General features: G+C 41.3%; 1 protein-coding gene and 1 long non-coding RNA gene across 2 annotated transcripts; one reads left to right on the forward strand and one right to left on the reverse strand.

Annotated features, from left to right (window-relative positions):
* Positions 1-2367: 2367 nt before the first annotated feature.
* LOC147204765 (uncharacterized) lies at positions 2368-4147 on the reverse strand. Its single transcript, XR_015100962.1, has 3 exons — positions 2831-4147; positions 2602-2671; positions 2368-2505 (listed from the first exon to the last, which is right to left on the reverse strand). It is a non-coding gene; the product is annotated as an uncharacterized LOC147204765 (long non-coding RNA).
* Positions 4148-10924: 6777 nt separating this feature from the next.
* slc14a2 (solute carrier family 14 member 2) lies at positions 10925-16045 on the forward strand. Its single transcript, XM_086112190.1, has 9 exons — positions 10925-11004; positions 11621-11792; positions 13333-13522; positions 13682-13810; positions 14314-14506; positions 14722-14869; positions 15034-15168; positions 15257-15306; positions 15401-16045. The coding sequence occupies exons 1-9, from the start codon at positions 10981-10983 to the stop codon at positions 15770-15772; spliced, it is 1413 nt and encodes a 470-aa protein (XP_085968316.1). The 5' UTR covers positions 10925-10980; the 3' UTR covers positions 15773-16045.
* Positions 16046-22261: the final 6216 nt, after the last annotated feature.

Raw genomic sequence — 22261 nt, forward strand, 5'->3', positions numbered from 1 at the left:
ACAAGACTCTTCATTTTCCCCCTGCAGTGTTGCTCAAGTTCATTTTTCTCTGCCAATCCATCAGTTTGCGAGACTAATACCACAACAGCATGTACAAACCTTTATTTTATAAACCCCGCAAGCGGTGGCTGGTGGGAAGGATTAAAATAAGCTCAATTTCATTTGCTTTTTTCCCCCCTGCATCGTTTACATTTTAATGTGGGAAACCAATCAAGATGCAAGGGTGAACATGATGAAATGTAAATGTATTGTAATTTTCATCATCAGTCATGGACAGTAAGTGTTTAACATTTTGGACACATCAGGTTCTATTAAAGACACAATTTCCCGAAACTTTAAAAAAAAAAAAAAACGCTACGACCACAATGCTATACTGAGGCCATTCGGAAATTCAGAACATTATTCAAATGTAGCGTTCAGTGCTTCAGAGTGCCCCAAAAAATGGAGCCCAGTGCAGGCAAGACAAGCAAAGCAAACAATCGAGTTCCTTGTGGGAATGGTACGTCTTGTCTTTGAAAAAATAAAAACATGTATTTTTGTATCTGAAACTCGTCTCATGCTCCCTTTTGTAATATGAACCCGAGTGTCGTGTTAATGGTGCGAACACTGAAATATTTTCCTGGGTGGTATTAAAGTTGAAATTCCCACCTTAATAGTATTGACTTCCACTCGTCACACATCGATTGTCGTGGCAACTTTGTTTTGGTTTCCACAAGGACGAGGAAGCATTTTCATCCACCAGGATTGTACTTTTGGCAGCAATGCGACAGCTTAAGGTAGCAAAACTGTAAAGTAAAACTTTTTGGGGGACGTTTTAGTAGTTAAAACAGTAGCTGGCAGCCGTCGGCACGCTGTATTACGAGTCCAATGGATTGGCAAATAAATGTTGGCCTTGCACGCGTGTCCTGGTATAGTTATAAGATTTAAATACTGTATATCAGCCGTACCCAAGCTTTTTTGCCCGGCGGACGGGTTTAATGTCAGACAATATTTTCAGGGGCCGGCCTTCCAGGTGTGACGGATAAATACAACAAAATAATATGATATGACCAGCATGAAAACTCAGGTGTTTTCGATACATAATAATAAACCCCAATCATGACACGGCGAACGTCCTATCTGGCCGCAACACTATCTGGTTGCTATGGTAACGTTTAAACGTGCCTTCAAAATAAGATACACCGCAAACACAAAGTGCATGAAAAATACGACTCACCATCGCCGCATATTATACAGAGTGGGCTTGGTGCGTGGGAATCTCCCATAAATCCATATTTTAAGTAGGGCTCCTGATACTGTCTATTAAATGTCGCTTCGGTTTTCTTGAAAGGCTTAGGCTTCTCTTCTATCTCCCTTCCCCAAAACGCTCCCTTTTTAAAAAAAACAAAAAACATTTTGCTAGCTTCTGTGTTTCATTTTAGCGATACGTAACCTATCACGTGACTGAGAAGCGCGCTTTGACCTGCGTCATAAGTGACATGCTGTAGACCAGGGGTGTCCAAAGTCGGTCCTCAAGGGCCGCTGTCCTGCCTGTTTTCCAGCTCTCCCAGGAGACACGCACTTGATTCAAATAATCAGGAATGTTCGAATGCTGCTTCAGAGCTGGATGATGAATCAGGTGTTTTGCAGCCGAGAGAGATAGAAAACAGGCAGGACGGTGGCCCTCCAGGCCCGGAGCTGGACATGCCTGCTGTAGACGGATGTAACAAAGAATCCGGTATTTTTTCAAAATAAAACATTTCCGAAATAAATAAAATGGAAGTAATGTTCCTTATTCTTTCTGTGCGGGCCGGTACCAAATGACCCACGGACCGGTCCCAGTCCACAGCCCGGGCGTTGGGGACCAATGGTGCATATCACCCCATCCCCACCAAAATGGTCAATCATTTATGGGAAATTCACTTATCGTGGTGGATCATGGAACGTGTCACCTGTGAAAAGTGAGGGAACGCGAATGTCGTTTCTAGAAAAACGACACAAAGTTAATGGTGAGGTCTAACTGCGTGTTTTATTGGATTTTGCTTTACAGGTCAACTGCTTGCTGTGAAAGTCATTAACTCAAAGGATACATTTAGCAATATATTGTTATGTCTCTTAAAAATGATGTTTCAATGTAATAAGTGACCATGTGAATGTGAGTGAAAATGGTCTATTTGTGCTTAGCCATTAGCTTGCACCCATTCAAGGGTGTACCACCTCTCTGCTTTGAGTCAGCTTGGATAGGCTCCAGCTCACCTATTACCTTGATGAGGACATTTTGTAAAGAAGTGATGGATGATTTATTATTAATTACCAATTATGATTAAAAAAAGAAATAGAAGCTTTCAAGTCTGAACGGCTCGCCTGTAAAAGAACGACTACGATGAATGTGCATACTTTGTTTATGCTCTCATCATGTATCCCTCCATTTCTAATACATCTGAAGCGAGATGCAGGCAAGGCTGAGCAGTCGATCATGAAGCTGACACATTGACGCAGGCAAACATTCATTTCATATTGATTCTTCTGTGGAAACACAAACAACCAAATACTTGTGAGACCGTCCGGTCTTCATTAAAAATATGTGAAACCGTAAAGTTTTAAACCTCAAACAGGGCTCACTCTTTCATCATTGGGGCCTGAGGCTGTTGTTTTCTGCACTTCCTTTGTTAACTCCAAGTGAACTTCATGGCTAAACACACACACACACGCACGCGCACACACACACAAAAAATAAATCCTGGGTTTTGAGGTTAAAATGTGTTCCAATTGAGGTACAGTATTGTGCGTTCCTACTTAAAAGTGATTTTGGGGTTTGTTTGTTTTTTGCTTGCAGCAGCAAACGGCTCACCGGGTTTGGAGGTGGAGCATTACTGCCCTCTGTGGTGGGACTGCAGGCTTTATCCTGTGACCGTTCAGGAGGAGTTGGTGATAGGTTTGTCATCAAATTCTGTACAGCAACAGCAAATCTGTGCATCCGCTTTCCATACCATGGTAAAAATCCATATTCCAAAAATGGTTAAACTTAAAATAAAATAAAAAAACTGACGTGCAAGAAAAAAAGACAGATTTGTGTCAAAAATGCTTAGGGACACATAAAGCTATCTCTGACATTCAAATTTGCTGTTGACCAATGTAACAAGTTTGCTCATGACACAAGTCTGTGCTCAAAGTGGCATTCCTAGTTTTGGATACAACACATGTGTATATTATAGTGCATAGAGATATTGTATCAGAATAAAATGTAGCAATTCCATTTGACTCATTGTATTAATTCTGTTCCAAGTCACACTTCTGCGTATCAACAAAATATGGCAATGGTTCATCTAATCACAATCGGTTTGTGTCATCCTCCTATAAAAGAGAGAGTTACACATTCTTGTGTTCTTTCCTCACCTTAGGCCTCATTTTGACTATAAAACAAGCACAAACTTTGGAAACAAAACCAACATAATCTTCGTAAAGGTCCAGAAAGCCAGAAGACGAAGAAACATATAAAGAAAGTCTGAAAGAGGCTCAGAAAAAGGGGCAAATAGTAACAAGTTGCGCACAAACACACACACACAGATGGAGATGTGGCTGGGCGTCTCGCCAGATGCTCGGAGAGAAGGAAACTCACATTCTTGTGATGGAGAGTCATCCAGTATCAGGTTCCATAGACTCTGACTGAAGCTGGAGCCCCCCTACCACACACACTCACACACACACACCAAAGAAGGCACACGGGCGCGCATATTTGTGACCCTTTCAAAGTGAGCCGTCTGCATGAAAGCACCAGTGCCTCCAGTCCACTAATCTTGTCGGATCTTTCTTGGAGTGTTTGGTATTTGCACGGCTTTGTCAGACTGGTTTTATTTGCGTTATTGAGAAATGAACCCAACGGAATGTGTTAGCTTGCTAAGTGGAAGGTCCGCAGCTGAGCTAAGGAGACAAGAGGGGTGAAATGAACTGGACGGTTCCTGTTTTTCCTCACCAGATGTCAGCATCAGCCAATTCTGATTTGGTTTATGAAACGTTTGAAATTCCTTTTGGTGCCAACGATGCTTATGTAAAGATTGGAGATAATGGAGACAGCAATCTTCCTGTTTTGTTGTTGATTGCAGTGTTGGATAATGTAAAACATTTTGAGCAGTAGCCTTGAACAACCCACTGCCTGTGTCAACCGATCATTAAAGAAAGCGTATGGTTCAAAAATGATAAAAGGTAGAAAAAAAGAGAAAAAAAGGAAAGAACAATTACATAGTCATAAAAGTTGGCCAAGAGTTAGGCGCGGGTTTTCAAAAAGTCATTTTCTGAGTCTGACATGTGCTGCGATGGCATAGATCAGAAGATGAGTGTTCTCAGAATGCGGGTCAACATGAGAGGCGCAAATGGTGCCAAGATACAGGAAATGGTCACGTTTTTCCAGAGTGGTCTGCTATTGGTGAATGATTGAGTGAAAGTTGGGACATGGCAGTACATGGGTTTTCTTTGGGGCCCGACCAATAAGGATTTTTGAGGCCGTGTCGATTTTTTGCAGCAAACCCCCCCCCCCCAAAAAAACCCCCCAAAAACAGATTACTTATTAATCCGCTGATTCATATATTGCCATGGTCCCTATTCCCTATGGGGGTCAACTGTAAATATATTGTTAAAAATAAAAATCATTATAAATAAGCACTAATATCACTAACAACTTATCAATACAGAAAATGCATCTTTGACCACCACTGATGATTTCCCCAGCCCCAAACAAACCATGACTGAACGTTTTTTGTGAAATAGTGACATCCAGGTCCATTCCTTGTACAACTCTCAACGCTCACCTCACTATTGCTTGTTAAATGGTGAGCGTCTATAAAAGGAGAAAAAATAATCGGCAACATTTTGGCTGATTATTTTTGACCGGTGTTTGAAGACCCCTCGTTTTCTTGTTCGTCAAGTCTAGACCAGGGCTCACCAAACTTTTTGAAACTGAGATCTACTTCTTGGGTACTGAATTCATGCAAATCGTTGCCGCTGTCACGCACACTTATGAAATAACAGCTTTGCTCAGATTACCTTTAATTATATGTTATTTTCAATAATGAATGACATTCATCTATTCAAAACCACAGATTGACTTTGATCCCTCACAAGTTATACAAAATGATTTAACCATGTCGGAAATGCATTACTCTACTCTATAAATTGCTGCAAGTGTTCACAATTTTTTTTTTTTAGAACAGCGAAAGGCCCGTAGGCTATTTCATGTGGTCATTTGCTTTCCTGCAGGCCCGAGTTGGTGGCCTCCTAGTCTCGACGATGGACTGCGCCTCGGCAAAAGCATTCAGAATGGCTTGAAGCTCCTCTGCAGAGCGTGTTTCAGTGTGCTTGTTGCCGTGTATTAATACTCCCTAAAGTAAGGGGGGGTGGGCTTATATGCATGAACACACAAAAGGTAATTTGCATAAAACATAAGCATGGGAAAATGCGTGTGATGAGCAGACATGTCACATTCCTGTCACTCTTTCTTTATGACCCCCCCCCACCCACCACCAAACTTTTATAGATGTATACACTACACGATGGTGTCAGTTTATGGAAAATATGAAGATTGTCTGGATGACCAACTATTGAATGGAACAGGAGTTTACATATTTTTACACTGCGGGTAGCGTTACACAAGAAAATACTGAGTGGCCCTGGGTGGCAACTAAAATTTAACTGTCATCTGCTAAGTTGGTAACAGTTCATTAGAACATTTACAGTGGGATTCAGTTTATACATGTGCATTAAATAATATGTTTATAGTGGAGTTGTACTTTGCAAGTGGTGGAAAAATTCATTCTTGTTTCGTGTTGTGTCGCGAAATGGCTCGTGACTGAGTTATGAAACACCCATGGGGAAAAAAAAAATCGAATCTTCAGTTAACCGACATAGCTTGTGTAGGTCAAGACAACATTTTTGGAATGTGAGAGGAGATCAGAGTAATGCAGGAAACGCACATTAAACATGGGGAGAATATGCAAATTCCACACGGGAAGGTCAGAATCACGACCGGCTTACCCCCCCACCCCCCTCATTTTCCGTTCACAAAATATTTACGGAGAAGAAAAAAAAACTCAATTTGAGGAGTTAATAATATCAACAAATTACCTCAAGGCCCTCGTGAGGATAAGCGTTTCAGATAATGGATAGATGGATATTATTATTCTGCGATGACAACCATAAATTAATGAGCTCAGCTCCCGTTTCAGAGTCTGAATTCATGCATTAAGTTGACTAATTCCCTTTATTTTCATTTGCGCAAAGAGCCAGGAGCTTCACAATGCTTTTCCGAATCGACAAGCTAGTTAGGAGTAGCGCGGACTGTTCGACAGTAGCTAACTCATGGTTACTCCAAGCAATGATGAAGAATTGCTTTTTTGAGAAACTTTTTTTTTTTTGTCTATCCTTCAATTTCTTTTTTTCTCTTTTTCCTGCTTTTAACCATCTTATGTCCAAAGGCAAGCCTTTTGGCCTCTCTTAGTGGGCTGGTGCCAGCGTGCTTGGTGTAAGAAAGGGTGTGACTTCAAATTTGTGCTGGCGCAGGTCGAGTCTACCATATTGCGCCTCCCTGGGCGTTCCGGTGCAGAGTCGCCTTGCCCTCTAATCACAATTTGGTAATACAAAGTTTTCAATTCCAAGGTTTTATTTTGACTGAAGGTCTCTAGTGGCATTCTGTTGCTAAACTAGCAGCAGAAATTAAATTTGGAGAGAAGTTGGAACACACTGTAGACCGGTGTTTCACGGCCTTTGTCGAGCGAAGGCACATATCTTTCACGAGATAAACATCACACAATCACACAACCTACGGTGGCTGCACAACAAAAGCAAGTCACAAAAAGTAGATACAGTATGCCTTTTGTTGTCGTTAGTGGAAGAATATATAATTTTCTTGCTTGTCGCTGGCATAAATACAAAGATATGTTATTTATAGGAAAAAATTTGGGGGCCAAAACTGGATAATTGCACTTCAGTTCATAATCAGGCACTTGCAAAGAATTTCTTGGGGGCTTATGCTCAAACCCCCATAAAGGACACCCAGTGTCTGAGTTATTCGACGGAGCCCCTAAGGTTGCATTCCCTTGCAAAGATTACGAGATAACGCAACCTTTTTTTGTTTTTTTTTGCAAGGGGTCTTTTTTTTAATTTATGCGCTTAATGTACTTTCGGGTCAGCTTCCGGGTAACTGAAAACAACAAACATGAAACGTTTACACTCGCTGGCAAGTTTAATGGAATTTTACTTTGAGATTGGCTTGAAATACAAAGACATTAAATCTGTTCTTGAGCTTCCGAGTCCTTCTCCATGATTCTCTCCTTCCCTGAATTAGTGTCGTCTCTCAATTTAATTTCACTTTATTTTCTGAATGCAAACACTTTATTTTTCTTCTTTCTTCTTTCTACCCACAATCTTACTGCTGTAGACTGTAAATCTCCCCAGTGTGGGACAAATAAAGGATATCGTATCTTAATTAGCCGTGCATGAGAGTCTACATTAGCTAAGCTGACCCGGAAGTACATTAAAAAGCATCCCGTTGCAAAAAAAAGATTAAAAACCATTTGTGTGATCTCGCTATCTTTGCGAGGGAACTCAAAGTTTTTTTTTTCTTCCGTGTCACCTTCGGAGCTCTATATTATTGTGAAAAAGAAATAAAAAAACCACGGTAGGATATGCCATAACATACCGTACCACACCCAGTTTGGTGTAGGGATGTAATAACGGTAATATGGCAATATCGCGAAATTAAAACTGCCACAATATCATCTTTGTCATGTCACAATATTAAAAGCACCACATCTGTTTCAAGAGGAAGTGAACCCACACATTTTCTTTAGAATACTATGTTTTATGCAGACCCATTCATGTAAACATGGCATTCTGATGAATATTTAATTTGTGGCGTATGAGTTAAGCAGTAAAACGCAGCTGTTTTTGTCTACCTCTGGGGGCGGCCATTTTGCCACTTGCTGTGGACTGAAAATGGCATCACACTTGCTCAGGGCTCAGCTAACGACCAATCACTGCTCAGCTTCAGAAAACGGGTGTATTTATGGCATCTGGCCCCTTCCCCTCCTTCGACAATTATTTTGGAGCACGTCTACATTTCAGACAATGCGTCATCGACAACTTTTCAATGCATGACGCTTGCCGTGACCGATTATTTTATCGCATGTGACAACCAACGGCAGCTAACTGCTGGGTACAGTGCATCGACAAACAAGAATTGTACTCCCATTCACACCCAGGAACAATTTAGAGTAGGAGTCACTTAGCTCAGTGATTCTCAACCAGTGTGCCGTGGCAAATTAGCGTGCCGTGAGAGAACGTCACATGTGCCGCAGGATGTTGTCCAATGTCAATTATTTTGACCAAAAATATTTTCTAATTAAAAAAAAAATGTCTTTGATAATTTTCTATGCCAAACCTTTATAGTAACAGGCAAATTAGTCAAATGTTCTTTGACTAAAAGACAGAAGGTCCATAAGTAACTTGTGTAAGCACTTATTTTGCATTGTTTTGTGCGGTTGTGCCGTCAGATTTTTTTTCACTTGAAATATGTGCCTTATCCCAATAAAGGTTGGGAAACACTGACTTTGCCCAAAATGCATGTTTTTGGTATGTGGGAGGAAACCTTGGCCTGGTTAGCGTGTCGGCCTCATAGTGCAGAGGTGCAGGATTTGATGCTGCCTCCGGCTTTCCTGTGTGGAGTTTGAGTGTTCTCCTCGTGACCTTCCAAAAACATGAGTGGCAGGTTAATGGAACACTCTAAATTGTCCCTAGGTGTGAGTGCAGATGGTTGTTTATCTGTGTGCCCTGCGATTGGCTGGGAACAAGTTCAGGGTGTATACCGTCAACTGCCCGAAGACAGCTGAGATAGGCTCCAGCACGCCCTGAGACCTGTGTGAGGATAAGCGGGTCAGAAAATGGATGGATGGAAACCTTGGTGTTGCCCAAATTCTTTGGATATGTATAACAGTTAGCCACAAAAACTCAAAGTATTTCATTTGGCACCAATTAACGTCAGGGACTGCGCGAATGCTTCTGTGTCTCTCCAACGCTCTCTGCACTTGAGCAAGCGGAGGAAGGAATGGACAAGGTGGGCGGCCTTGTGTGCGCCACTAATCAGCGAGGGGCACAATTCTCTCAAGAACTCATGCAAATGCAGGTCGAATATCAAAACTGTTTTGGGGCGAAATGATGACAGAGAAGGCCATTGTTTTTGAGTTTTGGAAAATATTGAGTAAAATAAAGAAAATGGGCACTAGCTGAAACTACGGCTTTCTCGATCAGGGCAAAGGACTGTTGCTGGAGCACCGTACTCGCTTATACGGTGAATTGCATCGCTGTCTGACGTTGTGTACAGCAGAGGTTATCAACTACCAGTTTGATACTCATTCCTGAAATACCAACTTTGCCCAAATTACCTTCATTATGTTATTAGTGATCAAAGACATTCGTCACTGTGAAGACTTTGATCAGGTTAATGATTTCTCCCATTAATGATAGAAAAGGGATGAGGTAAGAAAGAGGCAAATATCAATAAGCAACTTTTTTTTTTTAACTCCCCGTGCCTGCGTGAATTTTCTCCGGGTGCTCCGGTTTCCCCCCACATTCCAAAAACATGCGTGGCAGGTTAATTGAATACTCTTTATGGTCCCTAGGTGTGAGTGTGGATGGTTGTTCGTCCATGTGTGCCCTGAGATTGGCTGGCAACCAATACAGGGTACACCCGGTACCGCGCCTGCCCAAAGACAGCTGGGATAGGCTCTGGCACGCCCCGCGAACCTTGTGAGGATAAAGCGAATCAGAAAATGAATGGATGGGTGGATAGTTTGAGCAAATGTTGATATTTCTGACACGTGTATCAAACTGTTATCCCTTGGGAATCAACAGTAGCCAAGAAGTAGCTCTCCATTTCAAAAAGGTTGGTGACCGCCGGTATACATTTTTGCCTCTGAACTAGAATGGATCCGACAAGGTTCGGAAACGAACCAAATGGTGTGTGGATCCCAGAAACGCAGGCTCATACAAACGCGGAACAAAAATATTTATTTATAGAAAAACAAAGGACCCACAGAGGATAAACAGAAATCGATGGCGACAACGAGTCAGGAAAATCAAATATGAACATAAAGCACTTGCCGCCGGCAAGGTAAATTTTATACCCCGAAAATACACAAAAACAAAACGGCAAAGGCCCAAACACACGAAACTTAAATCAGTCATGAAATAATTGGGAAGCCAAAATACTTACAAAACAAGGAACTATCAGGTACGCAGCGACTATCAGCATGAAGGTGAGAAAAAAATCTCTTCAGCATAACAGCAAGCAAATTCTATAACACGGGACTTGGAAACTTGACAGTCTTTAAATACTTGGCAAGTATTGATGGGGAACAAGAAACAGGTGCACCGCTGAAGAGACACGCCCTCCACTCCGACAAAGACGGAGCAGGACCTAACACAACACTCTGGCGATACATAGCTTTCTTTTTATCCTGTTTGTTTTGCTCCTAAAAATAAAGACAATGAACCACAAAAAAAAATCACGTCAGTGACCCCACAAAACAGCACATCTTCCCACCGACACACGTCCAAATAATGAAGATGAATGAATGCTTGCTGGGTGGTTGATGTAACGATTCCTAATTTGGACAGACCAATAGGAAGGTAGCCACAGTCTATGGATCTTACTCTGACAAGTAACAGTAGATCATGTACAGCACGAAAATAAAACAGAATGTAAACAGGCAAAAGCGCTGCGCATACTTGCGCCTATCTCGTTGAGGAGACTTGGGTGCAGCAGAGATGATCAAAGATTGGGCTGCAAGTGATGAGCGAATGAGTGAAGTGGTGGGTGAGAGAGGAAAGGGGTGGAGGAAGAAAAGTAGGAGTTGATTTTTTATTTTTTATGTGCAAGGCTTTAAAAACCCTTGTCAGATTTTTTTCAGAGGGGCAGTTGGCAAGCTATGAACCTCTTGACTATTTGAACATATGCCGGGATCACTTTTTACAAAGGTAAGAGAAATACAAGAAAATAATACAAATATACCAATTCGTTTCTTTCTAATATTTTAAGAACGTTGGCTCCAATGTATGGATTACACAAAGTTACTTTTTAACATACATACACTATATATATATATATATATGGAATTTAAGTAACTTCAAAACTGTATTACAAGAATAACCCTGAAATCATTGACCATATGCCAATGATAGCAACAAAAAAAAAGATATTGGAGTATAAATTTAAATTGTGGCAATTAAATGTGCTCACCGGATTACTTTTTCAGAGCATTACGAAGCAGGTAGATGGTCCAAGCATCCATGGATGATGTTCGCATCACCGGAGTTGTTTCCACTAGGCATGCTCGTGGTTGAATCTACACTTTCCCCCTCAAAAAATTATGATAAAAAAATGATGCATTTTGGACACAGAATGTTTGCAAAAGGATACCGGTGGGATTATCAAAAGCTTTGTGTGAGCCGCACACTGGCGCTTGTGTGTGCAAGCAAATCCTCAGTGATTAATGCTTTGTTGCTATTGTTGTTGTTGTTGTTGGTTTTTTTGTTTTAGTTTTTTTTTTTACAATTGAACAGAGCGAAGTTCAATTCCGAATTGTTTGTTTAGGAATTGCAACCCCTGATGGCACAACTTGACCTGAAACATGAGAATGACAAGCAGGCGGAGGCCCCTGTCCAGACGGCAGAAGCCCCGTGCCTGCAGAGGGCCAAGGCTCGCCTCCTGAAGGGGGTCTCCTACTTCTCAGGAGATATGGCAGTTTTTGCAAAGTGGATGGAAAGTAAGTTTATCCTTAGAGCTGACACATCGTATTTTCTTGATGTCCTCTGATTGATTGTCGACAGGTCCAGGGTACACAAAAAAAACCCCAAAAAAACGGTGTGTGTCGAATTTGCTCAATGTTATTTGGTCAAATACCTGCACACAATAGAATGGGTGTAGATTTATATATATATATATATATATACACACATACATTTTTTTAAGATTGAATAAATTCAACAAACCATTTTTTTCAGTGTACAGTTTGCTTTTTGTCCAAAGTCAGCCTGGATGATTTCCAGCTTGCAACCCTCAACAGTATGAGTAGTGAATATGAATAGACGGAGATTTGTATACTGTAAGTTAAAAGTAAATGAAAAAAAATACGGTACAGTATTTCAATAGTTCAATTTTTTTTTTAATTGGGGAAAAAAAAGTAGCAAGTACGTAGTAAAAAAAAAATAATAATTCTGGCTCTGGCCTTCCTGTGTGGAGTTTGCATGTTCTCTCCCACGCCTGCGTGGGTTTTCTCCGGGTATTCCGGTTTCCTCCCACATTCCAAAAACATGCGTTGCACGCTGATTGAACACTCCCACTAATCCATTGGTGTGACTGTGAGTGTGAATGGTTGTTTGTCCTTGAGTGGCAGTTCAAAGGTGTACCCCGCCTACTGCCTGAATTCAGCTGGGATAGGTTCCAGCATGTCGCGTGAGGATAAATGTTGAATGGATATTTCGATGAGTAGAGTTTACACGTTACAAAACCTTCAGATGCCCCATCTCAAGAAACAATCAGAAATATTTTTAAGGAAGAAATTCAGTACAAATTGTCCGTCTTAACATATATTTTCCAACATGTTTGTGAATGTGTTATATATGGTTTTTACTTTCACACACTTGCTATCAAGAGTTTCCACTTGGAATATATCACTTCTTCCGGCATTGGTTTTACATCCACTCGTTCACTTAAATCTTATAGACCACTGATGTAGGTGATCCAGCATCGCCATGGCAATGCTCGAGCCACAAGTCTCCGTATTAGATCAAGTGGCCAACATGATTTGGAGAGTGAATTTCAGTGATTAATCAAGTCTTGCTTTGAATTCTGTTGCAGCTCATTTCTTTACGCCACAGCCACACTTTTTTGAGAGCTCACACAAGCATTTTAGCATACTTACTAATGTTTCCTTTTGATGTTAGCCGAATTTTCATTCCGATCTTTGTTTCCGACTTTCATGATTTCCCCGCCTGTTTTCTCTGCGCTTCCTCCTGGTACTCCAGGTTCCACCCACATGCCAGAAACATGCAAATGAGGTTGATTGAATGTTCTAAATTGTCTTTAGGTGTGAATGTGATTGTGAATGATTGTTATCGTCATAATGTGTCTCGCAATTGACTGTGGACCAGTCCAGGGTGTAACCGGTCTCCCTCCCAAAGTCAGCTGGGATAGGCTCCAGCTCACGTGGCGGTGACACTCCCACGGGACGAGGAGTGTTCCTCCGAGCACGAAAATGTCGAGGCAGATATAAGATAACGTCATCTTCTTCCTTTGTCTTCTAGAACAGTTTTTCTTGCTCCAGTTGCTGGATTGGGTCTTGCGTGGGGCTGCCCAAGTCATGTTTGTTAACAACCCGCTGAGCGGCCTCATTATCTTTGCCGGCCTCATCCTGCAGAACTACTGGTGGGCGCTGAACGGCTTTGTGGGGACGCTCTTTGCCACCATTTCAGCGCTCATTCTGCGACAGAGCAGGTGAGTAAGCTCACTCATTTTGTTATCAAAATAGTGGCGTCGGAAAAGAAGGCATATGGACACAAACTCCCATTGGGAGCATCGGTTCAAAAAACATCTGCAACAATTTTGGATTGTCATAATGGAATTATTTTTTTTGTTTGTTTTTTTGTTTTTCAGGGGTGCAATTGCTGCAGGATTGTATGGCTACAACGGTATCTTAGTAGGCTTGTTGATGGCCGTCTTCTCCAATGCAGGGAACTGGTACTGGTGGCTCTTGCTGCCCAACATCTTCATGTCTATGATGTGGTAAGACGTTAAGGTTGATCCCTCAGGGGTAAAATTCCAACAGACACAATTGAGTCCATCTTACAGAAAGTCTTCCCAAGCGAATGGATCCACTTATAGCTGTGACGATAGAAATCAAATCCATGTACAATCCTCTCTGAGAAGAGTCCAAATAGTTTTCATTCATTCATTTCATTGATTTTTCCGATCCGTTTATCCTCACAAGAATCGCAGGGGGTGCTCTAGCCTATACCAGCTGTCTTTGGGCAGTAGGCGGGGGACACCCTGAACCGATTGCCAGCCAATCGCAGGGCACACAGAGACGAACAACCATCCGTGCTCACACTCACACCTAGGGACAATTTTAGAGTGTTCAATCCGCCTGCCATGCATGTTTTTGGAAGGTGGGAGGAAACCGGAGTACCCGGAGAAAACCCACGCAGGCCCGGGGAGAACATGCCAAATAGTTTTCCACATCAAATTATGAATTAGCTGAAGTGATATTTGCATTTGTTTGTTCCCAGCCCAATCGTGTCCAGTGCTCTGGCATCCATTAACAGTCGTTGGGATCTGCCAGTGTTCACGCTGCCCTTCAACATCCTGGTGTGCCTCCACATGGTGGCCACAGGTCACTACAACCACCACTTCCCCCAAGTTCTCATCCAACCCCGCACCGAGCTGCCGAATATCACCTGGGAGGAAATCGACGTCGCTAAGGTTAGGCTTAGTTTGGCATGACATTTTGTACAAAACGGATTCGTAGCAACGTAAATAATCGGCAACGTTTCATTGGCTCTCTCATGCGTCAGTGTCCACAACGATTTTAAGAGGTCCACAAATTGTTTTTTTTTTTTCCAGTACTCTGACATCTAAGCAGGCTGAGTTCTTCTTGTTCACTTACAAATCAAAAAATAAATACAATTTCTCCGCAGCTGTTCATGTCCGTGCCTGTGGGGATAGGCCAAGTGTACGGCTGTGACAACCCTTGGACAGGAGGCATCTTCATCATCTCACTCTTCATCTCCTCCCCCATCACGTGCGCACACGCTGTCCTCGGGTCTACGATCGGCATGCTTTCAGGTAGCCTTGGCGAATAAATTCAATCCTTTCATGATGCCACCGTAATGTTTGATAGAACCCCATTTCCAAAGATGACAATGTGCCAAATGTTGTGAGCAACCCAAATAGATGATGTTGACTGTTGGCGAGCGAGATCCCTTGTGACTGGCATTTTTACTGTGCAGGCCTGGCTTTGGCAGCTCCGTTTGGTGCAATTTATTTTGGCCTGTGGGGATACAACTGCGTGCTGGCATGCATTGCCATTGGCGGAATGTTTTATGCTCTCACTTGGCAAGTGCACCTTCTCGCTATTACTTGCGGTGAGTTTAGCATCTCAATCCTGTTGTCCGCGATGTGACAAACGTCGTCATTCATCATGACGCTCATCTTTTCTTTTCTGCTCCGCAGGGTTTTTCTGCGCATACCTGGGCTCTGCTATCGCCAACATCATGTCCGCGGTATGTTTTCCAAACCATAAATCGGGATTACAGTCTATATAACCTCATCCAAATTGGACCGGTACTAAGTGCAATTCAACATTTCTGTCCGCAGTTTGGTCTCCCAGCCTGCACGTGGCCCTTCTGTCTCTCCGCGCTGACATTTTTGCTCATCACCACGGAGACCAATAAGATCTTTAAGCTGCCACTGGCCAAAGTCACCTACCCCGAGAAAAATCTCTGCTTCTTCTGGAAAATGAAGAAGCAGGAAAAGCAGGAGAAATTGGAGGAAGAGCTGAGAGCTATTGATGACGAGATGATACTGAATGAGAAAGAAGAGCTGAGGCTCAACCTCAGAGCCATGGAAGAAGCCAACGATACGCAAATAGTCTCAGTGCCTGAAGCAGAGAGCGAGCAAAAAGACAATGGGCAACAACAAACCACAGTGGACTACCCGACAGATGAAATGCCTGTGAATTATGTATGAAAGAGAAATAGAGCAGGAGAGAAGGAAAGTTTTCTCATTTCTTTTTTTTTTTTTTTTTTTTGCTATATCAGCTTGTATACCTAAATCCTGAACAAATTCAACTCACTTCCAAGAAAAGAGGATTTTCAATTAGTGCTGCTGACGTGGTGTGGCCCCCAGTGACAGTATATTAGCGGGCATCCCTGCATATTATTGTATTTTTATTGTCAAGTTAGGCAAGTCAAGTTTCCTTTTCTACGTTTTCATACTTAAATAAAAGTATTTTAAAAAAGAGCTTTTCTTGCAATGTCTACTGCATAAATGTTTTTTCTCATATGAATAACTCAAGTTGGGTTAGAAAGGGATAGATATTAATCTAACCCTAAATGTTGGGTCAAATGATTAAAGCACAAAATAACACATATTTTGGGGTATTTTTTTAAAGGAAAACAACCCTATTTTTGGGGTTGTTTTGGGGATTATTTTTGTTCATACTTATACAAACACACTAATATATATATGTATATACACTGTATATATAAAGTGAGTACACCCCGAATTTAAAATGTTCAAATTGGGCCTAAGAATTTTGCCCCTCTGTGTCATGTCATGTTATAAAATCACAGGTACGAATGGGGAGAACGTCTGTTAAATATCTCTCTTCCACTCTCATACTCGTCACTGGATGTTCTGGTTTGACAGGACAGTGTCCACTCAGCACAGGACTCTCCATGGTCGACCAAAGAAATTGTGTTCAGCATCATCGAAAGGGTGTGCCTTCAGAAAATGCATGTACCGGTACATATGAGGGCTACCAGCATTGCTGCAGGGATTGAAGCGGTCGCGTGCCATCCTGTCAGTGTTCAGGCCATCCAGTGTACACTGCATCCATGCCAGAAGGAAGCCCCTTTTACATTGGACAACGCCCGCAGTTTGCTGAAGACAAGCAGACTAAGGACATGTATCACTGGAATCATGTCCTGTGGTCTGATGAGACCACGGTGAATTACTGGTTGGCGCGTCTGCCTCACAGTGCAAAGGTGCAGGGTTCGATTCAGGCCTCGCCGTGCCTGCGTGGGTTTTCTCCGGGTACTCCGGTTTCTTCCCACATTCCAAAAACATGCATGGCAGGTTAATGGAAGACTCAAAATTGTCCCTACGTGTGACCGTGAACGTGAATGGTTTTTCGTCTCTGTGTGCCCTGCGATTGGCTGGCAACAAGTTCAGGGTGTGCCCCGACTACTGCCCGAAGACGGCTGGGATAAGCTCCAGCAAACACGGATGGATGGAGATTCTGTATTTCGATCAATGTGTAATCATTGCATTGAGATATCTCCTAAATGGTACATGTTCGCTGTGTTCAGGTGGATAAGTTCAAAAATGAGGAAATATTTTCAGGTCATGTTTTAATCTCTTTCTTCAGCCTTTTCCTATTTCTTTTGTGAAGGGGATTGAATCGCGTGACATTTAACGATGAATGAAGTACTACCACCTCATGACCTCAAAAGATAGATCACAAGTCTCATTCAAACAACGAAATCTGATCATTGGCATATTGAACACTTTAGAACATCAGCCATGCAATATTCAGATCGATGGCTCAGGGATCAAAATGATTTTGGTGATTTCTGGGGGTTTCTCCAAACGCTAGTGCAGCGGTTGTGAGGGCACATGCGGTGTGATTATTTATGTCGGTAGGGTTATCACAAAATCTCGGCCGGCCTAATCAGGACACCCACAGCTTTTGTATCCTTTGTACAAAATGAAAACATCTTTGATCTAGATGAGACGCAATGTTCTTGGATGAGTCCCTAAAAAAAGTATAAGGGAAAGTTTGAAATGACATAGGAACATCTTTAAATCGCCCACCCACCACTGAACTGTACCAATTTAAATTATATCGAGATGTGTTTCAAATCGCGGTTCCAAACAGGCCAGACTAGACTTTCCCCTGCACCATAATAAAGATGCGGCCGTTTTTATGCTGCGCGCCCAGGGAACCTGCCAACGAAAATAAGAATTGTGTAGCTACAGCCAAACTCGTGACAAACCATCGGCATTGAATGAAAATTAGTTACCGTATGAAAATTAGTTGCAGAACAACTGCACAATGCGACTGAATATTACAGCTGCGTTGTGTGACAGCTGCATACCAGCGCTATCTTCAGATCTGCACGTGACAGAAGTACTGGTAGGTTACAAAACAGAGCGCATGAAAACAGGCCACCATTGACGCACTATTTAGTCACATCGGAGGAAACCGATGTACCTGGAGAAAAATGCCACAAACATGGATTCAAACTTCACCGTGCTGTCGTGAAGAAGAAAAAAAATGCTCAAAATATGTTTCTGACACTTGCTGTCCAATTCAGGAACCGAGCTCAACACTTTTTAAATGCTTCTTTCGACAACTCTCCACTGTCCACATTTATCATCCTGAGCCAGTATCGCAATGTGTGCACAAAAGCCGTAAAAAAAAAAATTGGACACACTTTAGTCTTCTTTGGGTTTCTGCAATGTTAAATGTGGACTATAACGAATATGTGAAAATAAAGTAAAATACCAAGTTGCAGGGAAGCACATTACACAGTGAGTGCTGCTGATGCATTCTTGTGATACTTGCCCTTTGCGGAACATAGTTGAAATGTTTGTCGACCCCCAAAAAAAAAAGTGACTGAATGGGGTCAGCGATAATAAAATGAATAGGTGAACGGTGACATAAGATGTTTTGGCACAGAAGCTGTCCTCGAAAATCGGGAGATATGCGGAATGGTTATATGACATGAAAATGTAGCTCTCCATGTGCCCAGTTGATTTGACAAACACAAAACGATACGCACAAATTCCAGGTCAGAGAATTTTATGCAATACACCGTTTATTGTATTTGACATTCTATAAATTGCATGTGCGTGGTACAATATGTCTAATGTACATTAGCCCATAAGGGCGAGAGTCACTGGCCTTTTGTAACTTTTTAAAAATGAATTCAAATTGTAACTTTTTTTTTTAATGTTCAACATTTATTGGCCTATCTCAGGCAACTTACATTTCTTGACATTATTGTGTTGGAGGTCGCACGGTGATCACTCTAAATTGTCCCGAGGTGCGAGTGTGAGCGCAAATGGTTCATGGTTGTTTTTCTTTGTGTGCCCTGCGATTGGCTCAGTTCAGTCCAGTTCAGGGTGTCCCCGGCCTACTGCCCGAAGACGGCCGAGATAGGCTCCAGCATGGCCCGCGGCCCATGTGAGGATAAGTGGCTCCGAAAATTGATGGATGGATGGATGTTGTATTGCCTTGAACCTCCTAACTTGAGTAACTGGGCTGGAAATAACAGGAGTGACATTTGAAAATGAAACGATAGCCTTACTAAATTACTGACATGACATATCACATGACATTTATGCTAATAGCATGTTGACGCCTAGCACGTTACAGTGATTCATCAACAATGACAAAATTCTTCAAAAAAAACGTGATATCATAAAATGATTTTAACCATGAAGTCAGAGTTAAACATTAAATGTAAAGCAAAATAAACAAGAGAACTCACTTTTGGCGCTTCCCACGTTTATGTACAATCATGGTTACTTTTTGTTGCGACTGTACATTGGACATGTCCAGAATTCAATGCCATTTCTGGCATTTGAACATAGGATGGGAAGACTTTTTATATTCACTTTCGTAGATGTGTTATAAAGATCCAAATCTGAGTTCAACCAGGGTGTATGTATGCGTGCATGTCTGTGAAAGACCTTAAGTTTTAATGGATCGTAAATTAAAATTAAATTCCCACGTGATCCTGCTGATGACACATTGTTTGAATCTTCAAAGCTGTGCCCTTCGGTAATTGGTCAGTGGAGAAAAAAAAAATGAGGCTGCTACACCCACTCAGTGGAAGACCGCCAGATGCAAATTAGCTGGCATGGAAACCTCGTTGGAACTCCATAAGAGACGTTTGACACAATTCATCATTCCGATACAAGGTAAGTCGAAGGTAGCAGGCCCACAGATAATTGATCATTGACAAGAGTTTACACCGGCACAATGGACTGGAAATAAAACAAACAAGAGGTGATTGAAGTGTAAACTTTCACCCACACAATTTAAGCGCTTACATAAAAATATGGCATTTACTGGTTAGAAAGCAGAAGCACATCATCAACAAAAACAATTTGTTTTTATGTTTTCTGTCTAAATCTAATCTGATTTCTGTTTCTTGAATGCTTCTAGTAATTTACAAGTGAAATAGTTTGATCCTCTGAAAATAGTGACACTTTGCATAAAATCGTTTTTAATTCGGTTGCATCTCAAAAGTACGTGGGGCTTAAGGTCCTCAGTCATTTCTCCCCGTGTGGTCGCATCTCATTTTGACAAAGTGTTCATTCGTATTAAAAAACAACCAATCACTTTTAATCACTTTCTGTCATATTAACATCTTCAATAGATCAGCAACATATAACAACTAAGTGTATTGTCGGTCAGGAAAATTAACAAAATAGGTAAAACGAAAGTGGAAAATTTAATTGTTAATGAAAACAAGTGCTTCCAAAAAAAAAAAAACGGTAACTGAATTTTCTTATAAATCTATCTATCACGATAACGAAAGCTTCCTGCCTTCTTTTCATCTTGTCAGTTATTTTCATACATGAGGTTTCAGGGTTTACTTTAAATGGATTTATTTTGGTATTACTGTACTGAGAACAACGATGGTCAAACACGTTTTCCAATTGTACTTTTACTTCATCATACTATAGTTGATGACTTTTTTTTAATCTTGCACTCGGCAGTCTCGTTAAAAAAAAAAAAAAAAGACAATTAGTACTTAATCTGACCCAAAAACATTAACCAAAACAATTGAAAAAAAGTTAAAAAATTTACAAAGCAACATAATGTAAAAGTCAAAAGTAAATAAAAAACGATACCAACAGCAAAAAAATTCTATCCGTGATAGCATACGTCATGACAAATTAAGCTGAATTTAAATGTGACACTGTAATGTAAAATAATTACTGACAATCTCATTCGTGTGAAAGGCAGATTTTTTTTTTAACATTCTATATCCACTAATGTTAATAGAGAGCTAAATTGTTCAACGACATCAGATTTTAACCGTGCATAACATCACTGCCATTTCGAGAATAAAACTCCAACTGTCGTCATAGAACAAAATTCGCAGCCTGTTCAAAACGGGCACTTTATTATCTCTCTAATCCCAAACACTTTTTATCCGGAACAAAGACTAGTGCATGTTTACTTCTAGAAGAACATGGCAATTAAGGTTATAACATTCCCAGAATTGTATAAAAGGTCAAAGAGGTTACTTTTATCAATCATGTACCACTCACTCCCCCTTGGGGGCATATTTGCACAGTAACTGTGGATTAGGATGATAATCTGTGAGAATTAGACCAGCATTACATTCCTGAATTAATTGATTTGAGTTTCTACTTAGTTCGTGGCATTGTTTTGCAGTTAAACTTGATCCTTTCTGTTTGGGGAGTTGTAATATGCAGTGGGGCAGATTTAAATGCCCCCCCATTATCAAACACATTTAAATATAAGTGAAATACACCACAAGTGAACACAAAATGTCGTTTTTAAACAAAGCGTTTCATGATTACATCCATCCATTTTATGAACCGCTTTTCCTCTCCAAAACAGAAAAAAAAAAATCCATGGCCCTGTGTGAACAAGTGATTGCCCTCTAAACCTAATAACTGGTTGGGCCGCCCTCAGCAGCAACAATCGAAATCAAGTCTTTTCTATAACTGGCAACAAGTCTTTCACATTCTCTGTGGGGATAACTTGCTCACTCTTCCTTGCGAAATGACTTTGATTTAGCAACACTGGGGGGTTTTCAAGTATGAATAGTCTTTTAATGGCTATGTCACAGTATTTCAATCAGATTTAAGTCTGGACTGCAACTAAGTTAGTCCAAAATATTGATTCTGTTTTAAGGTCACGAATTGATGACCGATTATTGTCCCTCAAGATTTTCTTTTAACTCATTCAGTACCAGCCAATTCTGGACCAAGTCTGAAAAGATGTTTAAAAACGTCTTTGGGAGTGAATGAGTTAAGAGCAGAATTCATGTTTCCGTCAATCACGGCAAGTCGTTCAAGCCCTGTATGAGCAATGAAGCCCCAGATCATCACCCTGCCACCATGTTTGACTGTTTGCGTGATGTTATTTATCTGAAATGCTGCGTTATGTAACAAGACGCACCCCTTCCAAAATCAGCCCATAGAATATTCTCCTACAGGTCTTGGGAATCATTCGGATGTGTTTTGAAAAAGTATGACAAGCTTTTATGCTCATATAGTCAGCAATGCTTTTCACCTTGGAGCTCTGCCATGGATGTAATTTTAGCTTATTGTTGAGTCAAGGACACTGACCTTAAGTGAGGCGAGTGAGGCCAGCAGTTGGTTATGCGTTGTCCTTGGTTCCTTTGTGACCTCCTGGATGTGTTGTTGCTGTGCTCTTCGGGTAATTTCTGGAGGCTGGCCACT

The sequence above is a fragment of the Hippocampus guttulatus genome, chromosome 5 (genome assembly GCF_054856545.1).
Source record: "Hippocampus guttulatus isolate MCC_2025c chromosome 5, RoL_Hgut_1.0, whole genome shotgun sequence".
In the NCBI taxonomy this organism is placed as follows: Eukaryota; Metazoa; Chordata; class Actinopteri; order Syngnathiformes; family Syngnathidae; genus Hippocampus; species Hippocampus guttulatus.